This window comes from Corella eumyota, chromosome 1 (genome assembly GCF_963082875.1).
Source record: "Corella eumyota chromosome 1, kaCorEumy4.1, whole genome shotgun sequence".
NCBI lineage: Eukaryota > Metazoa > Chordata > Ascidiacea > Phlebobranchia > Corellidae > Corella > Corella eumyota.
This window is the reverse complement of record NC_137490.1, coordinates 21,076,472-21,097,058: the sequence shown is the minus strand read 5'-3', so window position 1 is coordinate 21,097,058 and position 20,587 is coordinate 21,076,472. Positions and strand designations below refer to the sequence as shown.

Sequence of the window (20,587 nt, the reverse complement as noted above, 5' to 3'; positions counted from 1 at the left end):
GTAAATAAAAATATTTATAAGTTTCATTTTGAGTTAAAATTTAAACTTAATAAATTAAAATATTTTTGAATTAGTAAAAAGTTGAATAATATTTTAAACCTAATAAATTAAAATGTTTTTATTATTATTAACAATTAATTATAAAAAAAATAATAACAAAGCTATATTAATTAGGTGATGTTATTTATTTTTTTAACCTTAAAAGTTAAATACCATAATGCAACTCTCAGCCCAAGTTCATAGATTTTACATAGTAACTTTAAACTATAGGTTCAAGTAGTAACATCTATGAATTTTCAGTTTAACAATTTTTATAGTTTATATGGTTAAGAAGTAATTATTTAACAATACATTTAGTAAGCTTATTACAAAAAAAATCATGTTATAAAAAAATACAAAAAATAAACTTTTAAATATAGTAGTTACTAAAAAGCACATTAAGATACGTTTAATAAACAATTATATAAAGCTTTCGAAAGATAAAATGTGCAGTTGTTTTACAAATATAATCTTGTTAAATAATAGAGGATAAAATTTTAAATGTTTTATTTTTGTAGGGGAAACACTTAAATAATTTAATATAAATTGCCGATTACAAAAATCAAGGAACAATTGAAGAACAATTAAGCATTGTGGTGAGCATCGTTGGTTGTCAAAAACAGCTTTAATAATTAGTAATGTTATGATAATGAAAAAGACAATTAGTTAAAAAGTTAAAACAATAACTCTAGTTGTATAGAGGTACGTTGTAGGTGGCTTGGTAATAAAAAGTTAAAATTAAAAATGTAGCCCACTCAATTTTGTATCTAACTTGTAAAACTAGTTTAAAAATAACTAGTAGTGAGTGATACAAGAAATTAGTAGGCTCCAGGTAATGCGGTAGTAACTTTGACTCAGTATTTTTGTAATTGGGCATTGTTTTGTATATTTTTAATCAATCTATTTTTAAACTGTTAGACCATATTTTTCTCCGTTACAGTCAGAGATTACGTACAGTACGTAAGTATAGTCTGATAGTTAACCGCTAAAAGACTTTAATTTTTAAATTAACCATGTTATTTTCTAGTATTCTTAAAACTATAAAAAAATGGATTATGCAAAAAGAAACATGAATAATAATAACAATTTGCAAAGTAATGTCAAAACTATAACAAAACCTGTTATAGCTACAAAACCGACAAATTTAACCTCTGTAAAAAAGAATAAAGAAAGTGGTGATAATAATTCTAACACTCAACTGTCTAGAATGGGTTCTTTGACCCACATGACCCCTAAAAGTTGGACAAAAAGTGTAACAACTGAAATAAAAGAAGAAAATACAAGTCACTCTAAACTTGAAGTTAAAACAAGTCAAGAAATGAAACCAAAAAGTCCGTTCGAGAAAAAATGGAGACCTGCACCTCAATTAAATTTAAATAAACCAAAAACTTTGCCAGCCACACAAACAAAAACTTTAAATACAAATAAAGCATTAGAAGATGAAACAACAGTTGATGCAAAATTAAATATTCCTGATACAGAGCACAAATCTTTACCTAAAATTGTTGAATCCAAACAGTTAAACACTAAAGTTCCTCCAGTTTCTAAGAACTTATTGCAAGTAAAAGACAGAGGAAAGCAATTAAATAGGTAAAGAAATATTTATTTTTATTTAGAGGTACGATTTGTTATGCATTTAAGCTAAACAATATTTGCAAAAAAGTGCCTATAAAACTTTAATCAATATATATTTGAGTGTTTAAAAAAAACTTGTTAACGTATAAAAATTAAAGTACTAGATGAATAAATTTTTAATTTTATTGAAGATCATCATTTAAAAGGAGTCCTAAAAGTCCTGGTTTTGATACCATCAAGAAAATGTTTGATGCTAAACCTGAAGAATCTACAAACACAAAACCTAAACTTAAACCAACTTTATCTAAACAAAGATCAAATCAGTGGCAACATGTGAGCAGTCCAACCCCTTATTTAACATCGGTTAATCAACAATCAAGAAATAGGAGTTCATCAATTGAGGTTTATAGCCCTGCACCATTCAAAGTCAAAACAGAAAAAATAGAAGTTGCACAAAATACTTTTAAATATGATATTACTTCAATTCAAAACAAAAGTCAAAAAGATGACATAAAAATTACTGAAGAAATTGAGAATACCGATTTAACTGGTAACTATTTGTTTACATTTCTAATATTTGTTTAACAATTATCTTTTTTATTATTTGCATGTAAGCAATTTTTATTTGTCTAGTAAGATAATTAAAAATAGTTTTTAATTATCTAGATCACAGCTTGTTAAGAAGTTTATGGTTTAATTAAAATTTTATAGCAAGCAATCAACCCATAAACTTTCTCCTAAATTGTTTATTTAAAATATCAACTTGTAAGCAGTATATGGTAACTAAATTTTTAATTGTAGTATTCAATTTTTCTTTCAAGAATCCAAATCTGTAAGCTCCATTTCTCCTAAAGACACAGAAAGCATTGAAACAACAAACAAACAAGAAAATGAAAGTGACAACAATGATACAATTGTAACAATAAATCAAAACATTGAAGTAATAACCGATCATGATAGCGACGATTATGAAAAAAGTTTCGAAGAAGCGTTAGATCATCAGCTTCCCACTGGAATTTATGAAAGTTTAGATGATTTTACTGAAGGTTCACCCAAAACTTCAACATCCTATAACTTTGAGGGTGATGAAATAACCTCGGGTGTTTATGAAGTTCAAGCAGAAATGGAGGGTAACAATTTTGGAAACATGGTGATCCAACCCCCAACTTCTGGGTCTTATGATCCACAGGAATATTTACCCATGAGAGGGTCAACTTTAACATCGTCACCCAGTATTAAATATGTTGAAATGAAGCCAAAAACTTTAGATATTGATGAAAAGGTGAGAATAAAAAATTCTATTTCACTTCACCAAAAAAATTAATAAAAAAAAAATTTAAATTTAAACATCAATTAATTAGGTCTAACCATAAACTTTAAAATAAATATTGAGTTAATGTAATTCTAGATTTGTTTACATGCACTTAGCTTATCTTAATTTTTGTAAATTTTTAACTAAATTGTCACATTTATTAACTGTTGCCTTAGGGTATATTCTAAGAATTACTTTGTGTTAGTAAGAATTTTAAACTTTAGTCATTTCTTCACATTTCAAATGTGTTAAGTTGTTAAACTTTGAATGCCGGCTATATAATTACATTTTTATTAGTAGGTAACTAGAAAATAAGTTTTTTTAGTTGGTTGTCTAGTTTTAAAAAAGGATTTTATTTTTTTTTTTGATTTGATGTTGGGTTAGAATATAACAGTACCTTAAAATGGTAAAATCTAGAAATAAGTGTATTCAAAATATAGAAAAAATTAATTCCTATTTAATAATGTTATTTATATAAAATTGAATATGTGAATTTTTAAAATATTTTTTTAGTACCCAGTGATAGATTATAGCAATCAAGTTGTACCTGCACCAGTTAATGTTAAATCCAAGAGGGAATACCACGAAATAGATCCCAACGGTATGTAACACAACCTGTTGTTGTTGTTCGTGCTTTAATGATATTTAATAAGATTTTAAAGTAAAAAAATGGGATTAAGACAATAATTCTAACATCTATATATATTTACTGACTGAATAATTTACTGAATAAAACAGAAATTTATATTTGTGAAATTAAATACATGAATACAAAATAACTCATGGTCAAAGGGTTAATATAAATATTTTAAAACTATTTTTAAGTAGTTGTATAACTTAAACATTTAATTTGTAACTGCACCTGTTTTTTTCTAGGAAATATTATAAAAATCTTAGATGTTTGTCTTATATATACAATAATATTATACTTAAAAAAAAAAATATAGATATGATTGACACTTTCAGGAAGCGACACCTTAAAAATTATTAATAAAAAGTTTAAAGAAATCTATCTTTTAAATCATATAGAGAGTTACACAGTGTTATAATAAGCAAGGGTTAAATAATTTGCTGATGTGTTTGTGCTTTCAACTGTTAACTAATGCAGCTGTTTTCTCTTGAGAGATTTTTTATGGTAGTGCAATTTGTGACTGAACTTTATCAAAGCTAAGCATATTTCATGATAAAGTTTTATATTTTGTAGTAAGAGTTGCATTTAGTTTTGATGATCTAAGCATTTAATTGATTTTGATGAATGACAACTTATTTTAAACAGTTTTATAGAAATCAGTCTTTAGTTAGTAGAGTTTGCAGCTTGTATAAGAACTTCTAAAATTATTTAAAGTTGTACCAGTAAAAGTCAGATGTTCAATTTGAAAATAAACTTAAATTTTTTTGTTAAAATTTTGTGATATATTCTAATATGTTATCACTTATACCATACTGAAAGTAGTTTTATGAGATAAAAAAAAATTAAAATTTAAACCTTATTATATAGACATTAGACTAAACTAACAGTTTAGAAAAGTAAAAATTAAATATTGGCAGTTTAATCATGATAAGAAACTGCAGGAAAGTACATCTTAAAACTTGACCGTTATCTTATACTCATTTGTTCCAGATTATATATTTTAAAAATCAAAATTTTTTAAACTTAAATATGGAACGAAATTCACCCAACAAACCTATTCTTATCTCATATAAAATCCCCTATTATTTTCTAGTCCCACCACCCCCTGATCGCGAACCCCCAAAGTTACCTTCAAGGGGCAAGTCTCGACCTTTGTCGGATGATAATTTATCCTCACAACCCCCACCATTACCCCCTGATAACTCGGTGGGGCGAAGAAGTAAGATGTATAGTAAAAACAAGCAGTTAAGGATTGTAAATGATTTGAAGGAAAAATTAGCAAAAAGTAATCAATCTGGGCAAGGTAATTTGATGAAATTTAACATTTATTTAAAAGTTTATTAGGTTTTTTAATCACAATTTGTTGTAGGTGTTTAATATGGATATTAGATAATTTCTTTTAATTTTGGGGGACAACATACTTTTTAATTTTTTATTAAAAACTCAATTGTAATAGAGACACAATTTCTTCTTAGGGTGCTTTATTGTAAAATAGATAATTTTAAAACTTTTAAAAAAGATAATTTTGTAACAAATTACTTAAATTTAGCATTTATTTCTGTTTTTTTTTCTGCTTTTATGCAGAATTCCTGTATTTTATGAAATTAACACAATACAATGTAACACATTCCAATTTACGGTTTAAAATTGCTCATTATATAATCTATTTTTTATAGAAAAGAAGTTGAATTATATAGAAGTTGAAGTAACTTCAAGTAACAACAACTCACCGCAATTACCTGTACGTCAAAAAACTAATTATTCCGATGTTGTTGTTTTGTCTGGGGGTGAATTTCCACAAACAAGGAATAGAAGTGGATCGGGGTAATTAAAAACTTTCATTAATATTTGAAAAATGGTTGAAAATATTTTTTCTTTGAAATAAATGTAAATAATATTAAAATGCATATTCAGTATGCATTTTTATTGGTATTTTTATATATATACTTTTTATTTTGTTCTTTAGGCCAAAAAATGTTATATCCTATTATAAGTTAAGTAATAAAATAAAATTTATTATTAGCAACCATTGAAAATTTTATATAAATAAGTTTGAATAATTTGCGGTTGATGCAGACATTTTGATGGTTATTTACTTTGACTGTGAATGTAAATAATTCTAATCGTGAAATCATTTGAAATTTTATAAATAAAAAGTAGAACTGAAACTGTTTGTAGGGAGAAATTGGTTTATAATTTTTATTGCTTATTTTAATCTATGATGCAATTTTATTGTTTCTAATGATTATGTTCAATGGTATGATATTAATCATATCTTCTATTTTTAGATTCTAATTTTTTTGTAGTTATATGTTTTGTTAAATGTTTTTAAATTAATATATATATATATATTTTTTTTTATTTTACTTTTTTATGAAGGCTTTAAATTAGCAATTTTTTTTTTACGCCACCAAAAAATTATTAAGAGTTTTATGCACTAAAAATAATTGTCAATATCTATTTTTAAAAGTTAACCCAAGTTTCGTTAAAATTTTTATTTCATCATTATAAAATAAATTTAAAAAATATCAATTAAAAATTTTTTAACTATGTTATTATATTTAAAAATAAACATTTATTTATAATTTTAATTTTAGTACAAGTGAAGAAGGGTTATCTAGTTCAACTACAAAGAAAACAAAGAAGAAAAAACCGTTCAATATTTTTTCAAGTAAAGATAACCAACAAACAGAATCCAAATCTACAAATAAGGTAAAATACAAAAAAACTTGCGAAAAACTATATTTTTTAAAAATATTTATATATATAATCTAAATTAAGATAACATATAGATTGTATTTACATTTACTTGCATTTTTTTAACTATATGTTTTTGTGACATTTGTATTCATACTTTGACAGTTTTTTTATATGTTATTATGTCACGTATCCTTATTAAAGAAGTTTAATAGTTGATACTTGTCATTTAAATTATATTTTTAAAGTTCTTGTTTATTTAAATATCACGTTTCAATACACGTGATCATCACCTTCACAAAAATAGAATATTAGGTTGTTTTGGAAATTGTATGCTAATCTTATAACTTTAAATAAGCTTTTTTATATTTGTTAAAATTTTTAACGCAAATGGTTATTCTACTGTGGTTTGTTGATTTATATGGTACTTAGCTTATGAGTGTTCTACTAGTTATGTGCTCAATTTGTGTTAAATTTTATAGTTTAAAATTTAAAAAATATATATAGCGCTTATCATAATTTTTTATTAATTTTTTTTAGTTGACTTTTTTTTTTTAATTATTTTTTTTTTTTAAATTTTTTTTAGTAATGATTGATTTAATTAACATTATCTGATTCAATAATCAAAAATAATAGTTGTAACTTACACATAATAAATAGGTTCTGGTGGTTAATTTCTAAATATACTCTACAATTATTACACCCTTTAATTTTACTTGAAAACGAATGGATTAATTATTTTTGTAATGTCAAAAGCTTTTGATTAGTTCCCTCATTTCCTTATTGGACTTTTGAAGCCAAAATTTTCTTAGAGGGCTGAGAAAAAATGGGCATTTGTAATTGTTAATTTCTCAATGACTTCTTGTTACTCAACAAACAGGTGTCTCGTGTGGGAATTTATAATAAAAAATTTGTCCCATAACTTTATCAATTTATTTAGATTGTATTGAAATTTAGGCATTTTTTTTGTTAGTTTGTTAAAAAAAAAATTGGCTATTTTTTTTCTTTTTTCTAAGTGTTTGCCAAAAAAATAATGCAATTTCGAACTAAATATTAAATTCATTCACTAGTATTATTAATATTAACATATTAGTGTTATTTTATGGTATCAGTTATAATAGTTGTTTAAATATATATATTTCATTTACAACTAATTGTTTTATTTAAGATAAACACTTAGTCTTTATAACATTGCTGCTAATTTTGTGTTTGCAAAAATTCAATAAATCAGTTTCAGCAAATAAAATGCACTTTGAAGTATATAAAACTTCAGATGTCAAGTAGCAATAAGTTAATTATCACGTAAGCGTTAACTGTGCTCTGTCAGCTTAATTTGTGTTGTAGCAACTTTTATTTTAATTGACTCTTCTTTTACCTTAAGGCTGTAACTGTTTTGCACAATTATTATGTCATTCTATGGAGAATCAAGTTGCTTATATTTGACTCATATTTTATTTCAGACACCGGCCAATTTCTGTTTATTGTTTATACAGCTTTCAACCATATATGTAAATATTTATAGAAGATAAAATTGGGTGTTTTAAGTATTAAATTTAAATTTATTGTTGATTTTGTACTTATATAATTAAATGATAGTTATTATTAAATTTTAAAGAATGTTATATTACATTATGAATATGATATATTTAGTTTTAAACTTAATTAAATTACTGTAATAATTTTGTTTGAGGTACTTTCTATATTCACCTTATTTAAGTTAATTTCTAAAGAATAGAGAACTAGATTTGTTGCGTCACATCAATGAACAATACATAAAAAAGTCAACCACCGTAACCTAATATCTTTAAAAACATGTTTTAAAAGAAATTTCCTTTACAAAGTTTTGCTTTTAATTGGATTTTCTTGTACATTAAAGGGAAGGTTGTGCAATTAAATTGTAACATTTTATCACTTTAAAAATATGTTTTTGTAGGCACAATATTTTCTATTTGGTAATTAAAAACAAATATTATTTTTAAACTAAGGAAATATGTCATTAATTAATTAAACATTAAATAAAGAAAATTTTTAATTGAATTTTTTGTACTGTCAAGTGCATTCTTTTTTGGGGCAATTAATTTGTACCTTTTTGAATAATTTTAAACTAGGTGTTTATAGCTTAAGTTTTTTTGATATGTTTATATCGCTTATTTCCACTTGTGTTAAAATACAGCACTTTATTTATTTTTTCTAACATTTGTAAATTGTAAAATTTATTTTGCAAGGATGAAAATGAGGTTTTGACAGATTTTGGTAAAGAACGAAACAAAAAGAAAAGAATAAGTGAAAGAATATTAAGAAAAAAGAAAAAGAATGACAAAAGGGTAAATTAAAAACATTTCATAAAACATATAATATCTAAAAAAAAAATTTTAAAGTTATAAGAACTATATTTTTTATATAAATTATAAAATTGTTTACCATATTTTAGTATATACAAATTTTATAAAAATGTTTATTAAATATTAGATAGTTTTTTTTTTTAATTTTATAATAAACATAACACCAATTGTTTGTTACTACTTGTTTTCTTATTTTTATTAGGTAAAGTAAAACTTATCATAAAGTTAACAAATAAATTATAAATTTAAACAGAACAAGAAAGATCAAAATAGTGACGACTCTCTCTCGAAAAGTTTTGAGTCAGATTCCGGGACTTATGATGTTGAAACCATGAACACCAACTCTGAACAATCTGGGTAAACATTTAAACGTTTTATGATCAAGTTTTGACATTTAAAAATAGTAATATATAAATAGTTTAACAATAAAGATAAGTTAGTTACTAGACTATCGATAAATTCAAAAAATTTTAATCTTTTGTGTTATTAAAAATAAATGTATATTTAGTTGTTAATTACTAGACTATTTACCATAAGTAAATTATGTTATCGCTTAACTAATAACTTTTATTTTTGAAAAACTTTAATATTTTAACAGAAGTGCATCAGGGGTTAGTGGGGGAAGTTTGCAAAGCTCTGGAGATGGGGAGGTAGCAACACAGGGAAATTCCCAACCTAATATCAATCCTACGGTAAAAAATTTGCAGATTTTTGAGATTTTATTTTAGTTTGTTTTTAAACAACTGTTTTTTTTTTTATTTTTTGTATAATTTTTAATTTTCATTTGTTTGGGTTTTAGAAAATGTTACCCCATGACAACTCGGCCCCAGTAAGTCGCCGCAAAAGTCAGGATACTCCAAACAGTAACCCACCCTTACCCCGGCCTCGTAACACGAAAAAATCTTTAAGTCAGGGGCAATTAGGGGTTACAACATTAAGTTACCCAGCTTTAGAAGAAGTAGGAAAAAAGGATAACAAAAATGGTAAGTTAAAAAATATGTCATTTTAAAATATAGGTTTAATAAATTAATTATAAAAGTCAATTCTTGCATTTTTTTAGCTTTAAATTCTTGCATTTTTTTAGCTTTAAATTTATGTAAACATTTTCATTATTTTAGCTTAAGAATAATTTTAACTAATAAATTAATTTTGATAATATAAAATATATCAAATAACTTAATTTTTATAATTTATAATCACCACAGATGCTCCAAAAGTTCAAAGTTTTCTTCATGGATCTCCCAAAACAACAATTAAACATGAAAAATCTTATTCTGAACCCCCTTACCCCAATTTACTGCCCCGCGATTCATCCTTACCCCGCCAAGATCCACCTCTACCTCCACGTGAACCTCTTCCTACCCCAAGGGTTAATTCCAACAACGAGGTCATAACCTTTCCACCGGACACAAACAACGGTGGTGACTACAAAACAGGGCTCATGACTTCAAATATGCAGAGACTTATGTCACGGCCACATTGTCCCAGCCCGCTTGTCATACCGGGTCAGAACACAGTCACAACCCCTGCTCCGATGGTGAGAGTGGATGGAAGTAGTGATCAAGTGAGTTATGACATGGCGGAAGATGTTGCACCTCCGTTGCCAGATCGTGACGATGAAGTTCATCGTAAGTTTTGATTTTTTTATATTTTTTTATATTAGAGTTTACAGTTTTGTACAAAAATATTTATTTTTTAATATTTTCTTGTTGCTAAATTAAGTTTTAAGTTAAAACTAGTTAATCGCCTGCTGTACAGTCGGAATTTTAATTGTCTTAATTTTGGTGCAACTCTTAGTTCATATTTGCTTATGATAATTTATCCACACACCACTAGTATTAGTTTTATTTTTTTTGTAAGCCTATAAATTGACTGTACATTAAAATTGTTCACTAAGCTTTATAATGTATAGATAGTGAAACTTGACCAGATTTTTTTATTTTAGCTACCAGCGTAGTTCCACCTTCTCCTTATACAGAAAATGATGAACTTGGCTCTTCAAAATTTCTTAATTCAGAACCTCTGTATCAAGTAAGTTTTAACCAATTTTTAAATTTATCGGTTATTATTTGGTAATTTTTCATTAAAATTTGAACAAATTGTTATTTTACTGTTGCCTTTTATTTCTTTTTAAAAAAATATTTTTTGTTGTTTCTGGATTAATTTTTAACTTACTAATTGGTCTTAATTTAAAATTCTCCATTGTCAGATATATCGAGATAGAACTTTGTCTTGTGCTTCAATGGCGAGAAGGACGAACAGAAAAACTAAGAGAGGAGAACCAGGTGAAAATATTTACTTAAAATACAAACAAAATTACAAATTTATAGAATTTTTTAATTTAAAAAATTTATTTTTGAAATTTTTTAAAATTTGTTTTTTAAAATTTTTTTCAGTTACTGAATGGAAAAGTGAATTTATGTCCGAGGATCTTGGGACCTCAACTCTTTGGAGATCGATTCCAGAGGTCGAGGGAAGTTCATTTCTCAAAGAAATGACTCCACAAGAAATTAAACTTCAACAGGTAGCAACCTTCTTTTAAAATTTTTCTTAGTAAACACTTCAAATTTTTAAATTTATATTTTTTTGAGTAAATATCTGAAATTTAAATTGTACGTCATTTGATATTTATTTTTTATTTTTTAAAATACTTTATTCATGTTTAAAAAAATATGTAACAGAATTTTTAAATTATTTTTTGTTAAATTGTCTTTGGATACAAGATTTTCGTATAAGAAGATTTAAAATTTATTTTTGAAATTTTTTAGGCCCAATTTGAGGTTTTGACCTCCCAAGCCTCATATTTAAGAAGTTTGAATATTTTGGTTGAACATTTCATGAAAGATTGGGCAATGGAAAGTCATGACATTTTACCACTTAAAGAAAGACATCATCTGTTCTCTAATATTGAGACTGTACAAACTATTGAGAAAAAGTAAGAACAAAAATTAAGATTCTTTTTTTTACTTTAAAGTCCTGATGCCAAAATTTTTAAAAATCTTTTTATTTTTTTAAGGTTTCTACAAGAATTAGAAAAACATTTTTGGAAGGATTTATACTTGTCGAAAGTTTGCGAATTGGTTGCAAAATATGCTCAGATTGATTTCAACGTTTATGTTTTGTATATTCAAAATCAAGTTTACCAAGACAGAGTTCTAACTAAACTACAGTAAGTTAACAATTTTCTTTTTTCATGAGTTATAGAAAAATGTTAAAAATTGTATATACATATTAACAATGTGATATTTTTTTCAAGTTCCGGTTGTTTTTAGTAAAAATAAGTGTTACACGTTAATACATTTGCTTTTAATTTAAGTTTTTTTTGTATGTGGTTTTTTTAATCGAATTTGGATGAATTTCTTATTTGCTTAATAGTGATTATCCATTACTTAATTAAGGAAATTTATATTCTTACATTATAGGTTTTTTTTGTTTTATTAAAAATACAATATAGTTTACTAGTCGATAGCAGGCCCTATGTATGGGATTTTAATTGTTGTAAAATAGTTGCAACACTCAACTAATATTTACCTGCTATAATTTACTCGTGCACCACAAATGGCAGTTTTTAGTTATTTTATATGACTATAAATTGTTCATACATATAAGGACACTAAGCTTTATTATACATAGATTATATAAAAAAATATTTTTTGGTCCTTAAAACTTGTGTAAAAAATTATTTTCTAATTTAATATTAATTTTTTTGTAATTTTTAAACCTGGACAGACGAAATCTCGATAACTTCAGTGCAGAGTTATGTCGCTTAGAAGCTTCTCCAGTTTGTAATAAATTACCACTGCTCTCATTCCTCATGTTGCCTATGCAGAGAGTAACAAGATTACCTTTACTAGTATCAGCTATTATTAAAGCAGCTGATTCTGCGAATAATAAACAAATGTGCCAGAAAGCTAAACATGCTCTGGGTGTTGTAAATAAGGTAAGAAAATATATTTAAAAAATTTAAAGTTTTTTTTGGGGGTTAATATCTGAATTTTTAAGTTAAGTAGCTTTTGGTTAATATAATATTATAGAAACCACTTGATTGCCTGCATACAGGCTGCATTTTAAATTTTGTAATATGCTAATATTTGCCTGTAATAATTTACCTGCACACCACAAATGGCAGTTCTTTTATTTCTACAAAATGAGCATATATACAAACTTATCTTGTCTACTAATCTCTAATATATATAAATTTGACTTAATCTATTGTTTGGGCCGGTAGTGTGGCGAACCGGTCATGGCATTGGACTATGAGCCGAAAGGTTTCGGGTTTGAGCCGCACCAACGTCACACTATTCGCCCTTTTTCCCGGCGTTTACGGATAGCTTAAACATGTCATAACAGCACACCCTTCCCCAATAAAAAAATATAAAACCTATCACCTTAAGGTGATATGGAAAAAAAAACAAAAAAAAAAACTATGTTTTGGCCCTTTTTTAAATAATTCTGCCTGCTTATTATTTATATTATGTGCATTTAAGACTGTGTACAAATTATGCTGGTACTTTGTAGTGCACAAGAGTATAAATGTTTTTTAATTTGGTAAATGTTAGTTGGTGAAGAAATGTAACGAAGGTGCACGAAAAATGCAGCAAACCGAACAATTAGCTGAGATAGCAAGTCAACTCGATTATTCACTTTCTATTAAAACCTTCGCTCTTGTATCACAGTCTAGGTATGCTAATTTATTTATATCACTTAAAAAAGTTTGGTAAAAAATTTTTTTTGTTGTTTTTGAGCAATTTTTAAATTAATATGGCTAAAAAAATTTTTTTTTTTTTTTTTAGACATTTTTTTATTTTTATTTTTTTGGACATTTTTTAGGAGTTTGGTTAAAAAAGGGGAGATGTCGGTTTCAATGGCAACAGACAACAAGAAAGCAACAAAAACCAGCAAATTGTGGTTGTTTTTATTTACAGATGTCTTATTTATTGCCAGGAAAAAAAGGTTAAAATTTGTAACATTTAAACATAATAAACAAGAATCTATTTTAATATATTAGGCAAATGTAATTTAAATCATTTATTTTTAAAGGGCATTTTTCATAAATTTATTTAATTTTTTAATTATTGCAATTATCTTTTTGTTATTTCAGTTACTTGGAAACAGGAAATATCACAAGATTTGAAGTACTTGATTGGTGCAAAAGATCAACTCTCTGTGTAAATGAAAAAGCTGTTCAGGACAATGTTATTTTTCTGGTTTTACTGGAGAATCAAGCTGGGAAAAGAGTTGAAATGACTTTGAATCCAGTTGCTCAGTAAGAAAATAAATTAAATTTAAAATTGCCGAAAAAAATTTTTTTTTCACTTTTTTAAAAATTTTTTCTGTTTTTTTTTGATACCATAGAAACGAATTATCTCGTTGGACGAAGGCTTTAAGCCCCCCTACCCCTTCAGGGGAGGGTGAAAGCATCTACGAAAGTTGGGGTAAGTTATTATTAAAAAAATTTTATAACTTCATTGTTTGAAAATTTTTTAAATTTAAATTAACTTTAGATTGTCCCCAATATGTTTGTGTTGAACCTTATGAAGCTCAACAACCTGATGAATTGTCAATAGATACTGATGATGTTATGCAAGTATTAAAGAAAACGTCTGACGGTAAATATTTCATTTTGTTGTAATTTTAGGTTATTTTAACCAGTAAACACTTACAGGCTAAATCTTTAACTAAGGATTTATTATAAAATACACAATTTTTATTTAATATTTTGTGCTCAAAAATTTGTTAAAATTCGTTTGAATTGCCACCGACCAAAATTTAATAAAATAAATTGAACAGTGTCAACTACTTCCTATATTAGATTAAAAATTAAGATTTAACTATGTTGGCTTATGAAATGAAATGTTGGCATTTGTATAAGACAAACTGGTAGCATAATTTACATTTTAAGACAAACTGGTTACATAATTTACATTTTAAGACAAACTGGTAGCATAATTTACATTTTAAGACAAACTGGTAGCATAATTCACATTTTAAGACAAACTGGTAGCATAATTTACATTTTAAGACAAACTGGTTACATAATTCACATTTTAAGACAAACTGGTTACATAATTCACATTTTAAGACAAACTGGTAGCATAATTTACATTTTAAGACAAACTGGTTACATAATTTACATTTTAAGACAAACTGGTTACATAATTTACATTTTAAGACAAACTGGTTACATAATTCACATTTTAAGACAAACTGGTAGCATAATTTACATTTTAAGACAAACTGGTAGCATAATTTACATTTTAAGACAAACTGGTTACATAATTTACATTTTAAGACAAACTGGTTACATAATTCACATTTTAAGACAAACTGGTTACATAATTCACATTTTAAGACAAACTGGTTACATAATTTACATTTTAAGACAAACTGGTTACATAATTTACATTTTAAGACAAACTGGTTACATAATTCACATTTTAAGACAAACTGGTTACATAATTCACATTTTAAGACAAACTGGTTACATAATTCACATTTTAAGACAAACTGGTTACATAATTTACATTTTAAGACAAACTGGTTACATAATTTACATTTTAAGACAAACTGGTAGCATAATTCACATTTAAAGACAAACTGGTAGCATAATTTACATTTTAAGACAAACTGGTTACATAATTTACATTTTAAGACAAACTGGTAGCATAATTCACATTTTAAGACAAACTGGTTACATAATTTACATTTTAAGACAAACTGGTTACATAATTCACATTTTAAGACAAACTGGTAGCATAATTTACATTTTAAGACAAACTGGTAGCATAATTCACATTTTAAGACAAACTAGTAACATGTTTGTGGTATGAAAATACATAAATTTAGTTAAAGTTTAACTGTTATGGGTTGGTGTGTTAAAATTAAAATTAAACAAATTATTTTCATCTTATTTTTAAGTCGAAATATAATATTTGGTAGCATAAGTATTGGGGATAAACTATTTAATAATATTTCACCACGTCACAGGCTGGTTGGAAGGGGAGCGATTAAGAGACGGCGAAACCGGGTGGTTCCCCATTTTTAACTGCAAGGAAATCGACGACGAGCACGTGCGCACTCGGAACATGAAAAATTTATATCGCACCGGGCTTGTATGACGTCATAACACTCTACTTATTACGTCATTGTAAATGGGAACTTCGTTCTGTTATTCTTGGTTTTTTAAATATTTATTCAATTATTTTTTAAATTTGGTAATTTTTCGAAACTGATAATATTATGACGTCATACTTCGCGACATTCTGTTGGCGAAGTTACTTTGTGACGTCATATAACAACGGATTTATTGGCACGGAATCGAAGGTCGAGGTGTAAAGGAAATGTTTTTCCTGTATTTACAACATTAAATGACATCATAATATAAGATGACGTCATTAAGTAAACAAACACGTCATCGATTAGGAAAATTATGCCAAAAATTGAAGAAATTCGGTCAAAAGTCAAAATTTATAAAAATATAAAAAAAAAATTAAAATAAAACATTTAATTATTAATTAAACACAAAAAAAATTGGTTAGTTTGTTCTAAGGTTCTAAATACAAATTAATTAATTTTCGGTAGCTATTCATTTTTTTACAACTATTTTTTTAAGTTTTTTTTTATAATTTTACTGATTTTTCATATTATAAATTCAAAAGATGTGCTTTTTAAGTTTTTTTTATTTAATTTCTGTAAGAAATATTCGCAGTATTAACTAAAATATTATTTTGTTTATTTCTGTAATAATTTTGCTGACAATCACGTTTAAAAAATTTTTTTTTATTACCAACTAGATTAAAAATTGATACATATAAGTATTAAAAGGTGCGTTTAAAAAATTGACTTGTATATTTTGTTTTTTACTATGTAAAAAACTAATAAGAAAATTTATATAAGTTTCACAAACTCTTTGCTGCCTTCTACCGGCCATGTAAAAATATAAAACTGAACATTCTTCGCTTTTTCTGTAATTTGTTGTAAATATCGATGCCCTTGCTTCTAATAATTGCTCTTATGTTAATTATATTAGTGCCTATCCTTTTTACTTGTATGAAATGCTATTCTTATTATTATTATTCCTATTACCAAATTACAAGCCATTTATTTACAAATTTTAAAGTTTGATTTAAACTTTGCCTTTTTGCTTGATTGGGGGATTTATTAAATAAATAGCAATATAGAGTATTTACATAAGAATAAAAAAGGAAGAAACTTAATAAATAAAAACAGTGATGCATAATATACAAACAAGCGATAATAAGTTAATTTTTCAAAAAAAATTTATCCAAAAAAATATTTTAAAATTTTACTTTTTGTTTTGACAAAAAAGTTTGAAAGTTTCAAACGATATTCTTGTTGAAACTTGCATGGAGTTTCTTTCTGTTTTTCGTATCGCGTTACGGCGAACGTTACTTCTACGACGCGGTATTGACATCGCGAATTTTATCAGTTCATCGCGGGAAGGAACCCAATCTTTTCCCGCGAGTTTTTTTCGAAGTCGTTGGGATCTACACGCACGTTGTGTTTTGGGTTGTAGAATAGTTGTCCCTATACGGGTGAGGGGGGCAAAACACTGGGCTGGGGGAGGTAGGTTGCTATGGCGACCAGCGGGATCGACTTGGCAGTTTTTAGGTAACTTTACGGGAATCATTTCCCTGTTAAAAAAAGTTGGTTAACAATAAAAAAAAATTATAGTTTCTATAATAATTTTTAAATACTATAATGATACTGTTTTGGTTATAAAACTAACTTGTGTTAAAATATTAGTATCGGATTTTTTCTACTTAGTTAAAAATTTATATTTTTACCAAAATAGTTAAAAAAAAGCATTTGTTTTAAAAATGTTTAACTATTGTTATGGTAGTTTAAATTTAACATAATTTTTTAGCTGTTAAGTCACTTTAAATTTGTATTTCTAATTTTTTCTGAATTTAAATTTGTTTTTTTTTTTAATTGAAAATTTCTTTGTTTTTTGTTGATAAAAACACTTACATTTTACAACACCAAGTAGTTTTTATCGAATTTGGATTTCCACTTGGACACAAACAAATACGACAGTTTTCTATATCTATCCACTTCTCATTTTCTTGGTATTCTCGCCCGTAATATAAACATGTTGAGTTCCCGCCAGGTCGCGCTGTTGTGTCTAAATAATTGACAGTTATTGGTCAAAATATTAAAGTAGTTCGGGTAGCGTTATAAACCGGTCCTGGCATTGGTCTACGAGCCGAAAGGTTTTACGTTTAAGCCGCACCAATGCCAAACTATTCGTCCTTGAGTCCGGCGTTTACGGATAACTTAAACCCACTAAAAGGTTTCTGGTTCGAACCGCACCAATGCCCCACTATTTGCCTTTGAGCCCGGCGTTTACAGATAGCTTAAACTGAAAAAATTAAGCCCTTTTCTAATAAAATGTTTAAAGAGATGACATAAAATATAATTTTTTTGGCATCCGTAAAAAAAATTAGCCGCCATTTTTTATTTATATTTCAATTGCCTAAAAACTATACAGCTATTTTGTTTCAAAAAAAAATTTTAAATAATTTTTTAAACTATTTTCTAATATTTAATTTTTTTAATATTAAAAAACTGCTAAAATAATTTTAAAGTATTTTTTTATTTCAAAACAAAATGAGAAAGTTGTATATTTTTTAAATAGTTCTAAAACCCTTACCTAAAATAAGATTACAATTTCTGACGACTATTTCGGCTTTTATTGATTTTTTTCCAACTTTTCGACTAGGATGTGGTTCCATATCGTTACTTAAATTATAAGTTGAAGTTGCTTCATTACAAAGTACAAAAAACCAGATCATTTGGCATAGTCGAAAACCAGTCAACTCCATTTTAAAATTTTATAAAATTTTTAGCTTTTTCGTACTGCTGCTACTGCTTGCAAGTTTTACAGTGAAGTAGTATTTGTCTTGGGCTTAGGTATAAACGCCCCCGTATTTACGAAAAAGGAAAAAATAGCAGGGACCACCAATTAATTATTACTCACTTGTGGCCGCAAACGAATTAATTTTTGATATGTGTAAAGACCTTGTTTAAGGCTTGATGTAATCAGGTTCTTAATCGCTTTTGCTATAAATTCCGGTCGAACTGCAATGGTGTGTTTAGATAGTAAGAACAAAAGCTAGTTGTATCTCTAGCTCAGAAGATTACGCCATTGCTAAATTTGCTAATAACACATGATGTCATTTGTTTAGGCCTGCTACCCCGAGGTTAATATGTAACCACGCTTTTTTATTGTCTGATTCGAGGCTCGGTGATGTAGCAAATTATTACGTTAATTTATCAATGTTTTTGTTTATATACGTCAAACGTAAACGTCTTGATAGCTGAAAAATTAACCATGAAAACGTTGTTATGGGTAACACCGCAAAAGCAAAGTAAAAAAACACTTTTTTGCAATATCTTTAACAATGGTTTTGATTGAATTTTGCTTTTCAATTTTGCAGAATTAAATTCTTGCGGTTTTTACAGGTATTTCAAATATCGACGCGCGAAAAACTTGTTGTTAGACAATTAGGCATTGTATATATTTTTAATCCCCCTACAGCCTACCTACGTCAGCGGTTTTAATAATATTTAGTTTTTTAATGTTGCAGTTTAAATTGTCAATCAACTGAATATTTGTTTGATAATATGTCGAAAATCGGATTAAGTCACAACCGCTGTCTCGGTTTGTCGTCTTTTCGTGATTTGCAATAAATCATTTTTGTTTTGACAATTATTTTTTAACATTTGGGGTAATAACAGACTAAAGTGCAATTTCTAACCGCATTTGCATACCTTTAAGAAAGTAAAATGATTATTAAATGTTAAAAACATGTTACTGCTAGTAGTATGGTAAATGAGATTTGTTTTTTAGCAGATTTAAGATAATACACAAACTGCCAGAGTTAACGAAATGCTGTCAAAAGATATGTCTTAGCGTGTTGTTATGGTATAAAGATTAAACTTTATAACTTACCCTATCTTGAAAGTGCATTTAATTTAAAAGATAAAACCAGCAAAAATGGATTTTTAAAATTGTGTTTTTTGCCTAACATCAAAAATATATTTTTTAGTTTTTATAATGTATAATAAAACATGATATAAGGCTTAATTTATGAGATATCTGGTGTAAAAAAAACATGACAAAGTTAAATTATATTGCTTTTAGTATTGCACCTGGCCTTAGTTGTTTTGACATGTTAGTTTATCTTAATCTAACTTACTGTCACATTTAACCTTGATCCCGGACGCTTGTGTTAGATAATAGACGCACGCTTATGACGTAACAATCCTAAAACGTACTTAATACCGGGTGAGGCAGTATGTATAGCTTTGCGTAAAGTCTTAATTGTTTATTTATACAAAGCAAAAGATTTGAAATGATTAATCAAAAATAAAAGGACGTACTTAATATATTTATCTATTACTCACTGGATACTGTAGAAAACTTATTTTTAGCTATGATTTTTTGCTTGAATTTAGACAGCAGACATTTTGTGAAACGATTTTACCAAAAAGGCGTTTTATTTAAAGTTTTTATGCTTGAAACGCCATTTTACTCACATTTTACCCATATTTTGTATTACTCTTCACTCTACCCGTTTTTTCGATAAAATGCGCTTTAATTTTCATAAAGAAATTTGACCTAAGTTTCGTTTTTTTTTTGGGGGTTTTTCGCGCATTGATAAAAGTAAATAATAAATACGATATACGATTAATATTACAACAATGCGACGAGAAAAAATGACAATTTAATGATTTAAAACATACAATAAGTATCAAAACATAAAGATTTTAAGTATGTTATATGGCATGGTCACCAAACCCAAAATATGGGCAAGTTTCCATGTTTTTAGGTTTTAAGCTAAAAAAGGGTCCTTTTTTCGTTGGTTAGTTGTCTTAATTTTTAAAAAGAAATCAGTTGTTTAAAATTTTTGTAATTAACGCTATAGTTTAATGTTTTTTGTGTTTATGCGAAAAATGTCTTTATAT

General features: G+C 26.7%; 2 protein-coding genes across 2 annotated transcripts; one reads left to right on the top strand and one right to left on the bottom strand.

Moving 5' to 3' along the window:
* Nucleotides 1-1,046: 1,046 nt before the first annotated feature.
* LOC145758167 (uncharacterized) lies at nucleotides 1,047-16,778 on the top strand. Its single transcript, XM_082572493.1, has 24 exons — nucleotides 1,047-1,629; nucleotides 1,806-2,164; nucleotides 2,436-2,896; nucleotides 3,440-3,527; nucleotides 4,651-4,860; nucleotides 5,234-5,381; nucleotides 6,155-6,269; nucleotides 8,480-8,578; nucleotides 8,850-8,953; nucleotides 9,195-9,288; nucleotides 9,396-9,579; nucleotides 9,802-10,224; nucleotides 10,542-10,627; nucleotides 10,806-10,881; nucleotides 10,993-11,120; nucleotides 11,365-11,531; nucleotides 11,613-11,765; nucleotides 12,326-12,536; nucleotides 13,156-13,277; nucleotides 13,427-13,549; nucleotides 13,698-13,862; nucleotides 13,952-14,031; nucleotides 14,101-14,205; nucleotides 15,584-16,778. The coding sequence occupies exons 1-24, from the start codon at nucleotides 1,088-1,090 to the stop codon at nucleotides 15,712-15,714; spliced, it is 4,374 nt and encodes a 1,457-aa protein (XP_082428619.1). The 5' UTR covers nucleotides 1,047-1,087; the 3' UTR covers nucleotides 15,715-16,778.
* On the bottom strand, nucleotides 16,740-18,684 carry LOC145758183 (uncharacterized). Its single transcript, XM_082572494.1, has 3 exons — nucleotides 18,270-18,684; nucleotides 17,588-17,741; nucleotides 16,740-17,250 (listed from the first exon to the last, which is right to left on the bottom strand). Exons 1-3 carry the CDS (start codon nucleotides 18,439-18,441, stop codon nucleotides 16,902-16,904), a joined length of 675 nt encoding a protein of 224 aa, XP_082428620.1. The 5' UTR covers nucleotides 18,442-18,684; the 3' UTR covers nucleotides 16,740-16,901.
* Nucleotides 18,685-20,587: the final 1,903 nt, after the last annotated feature.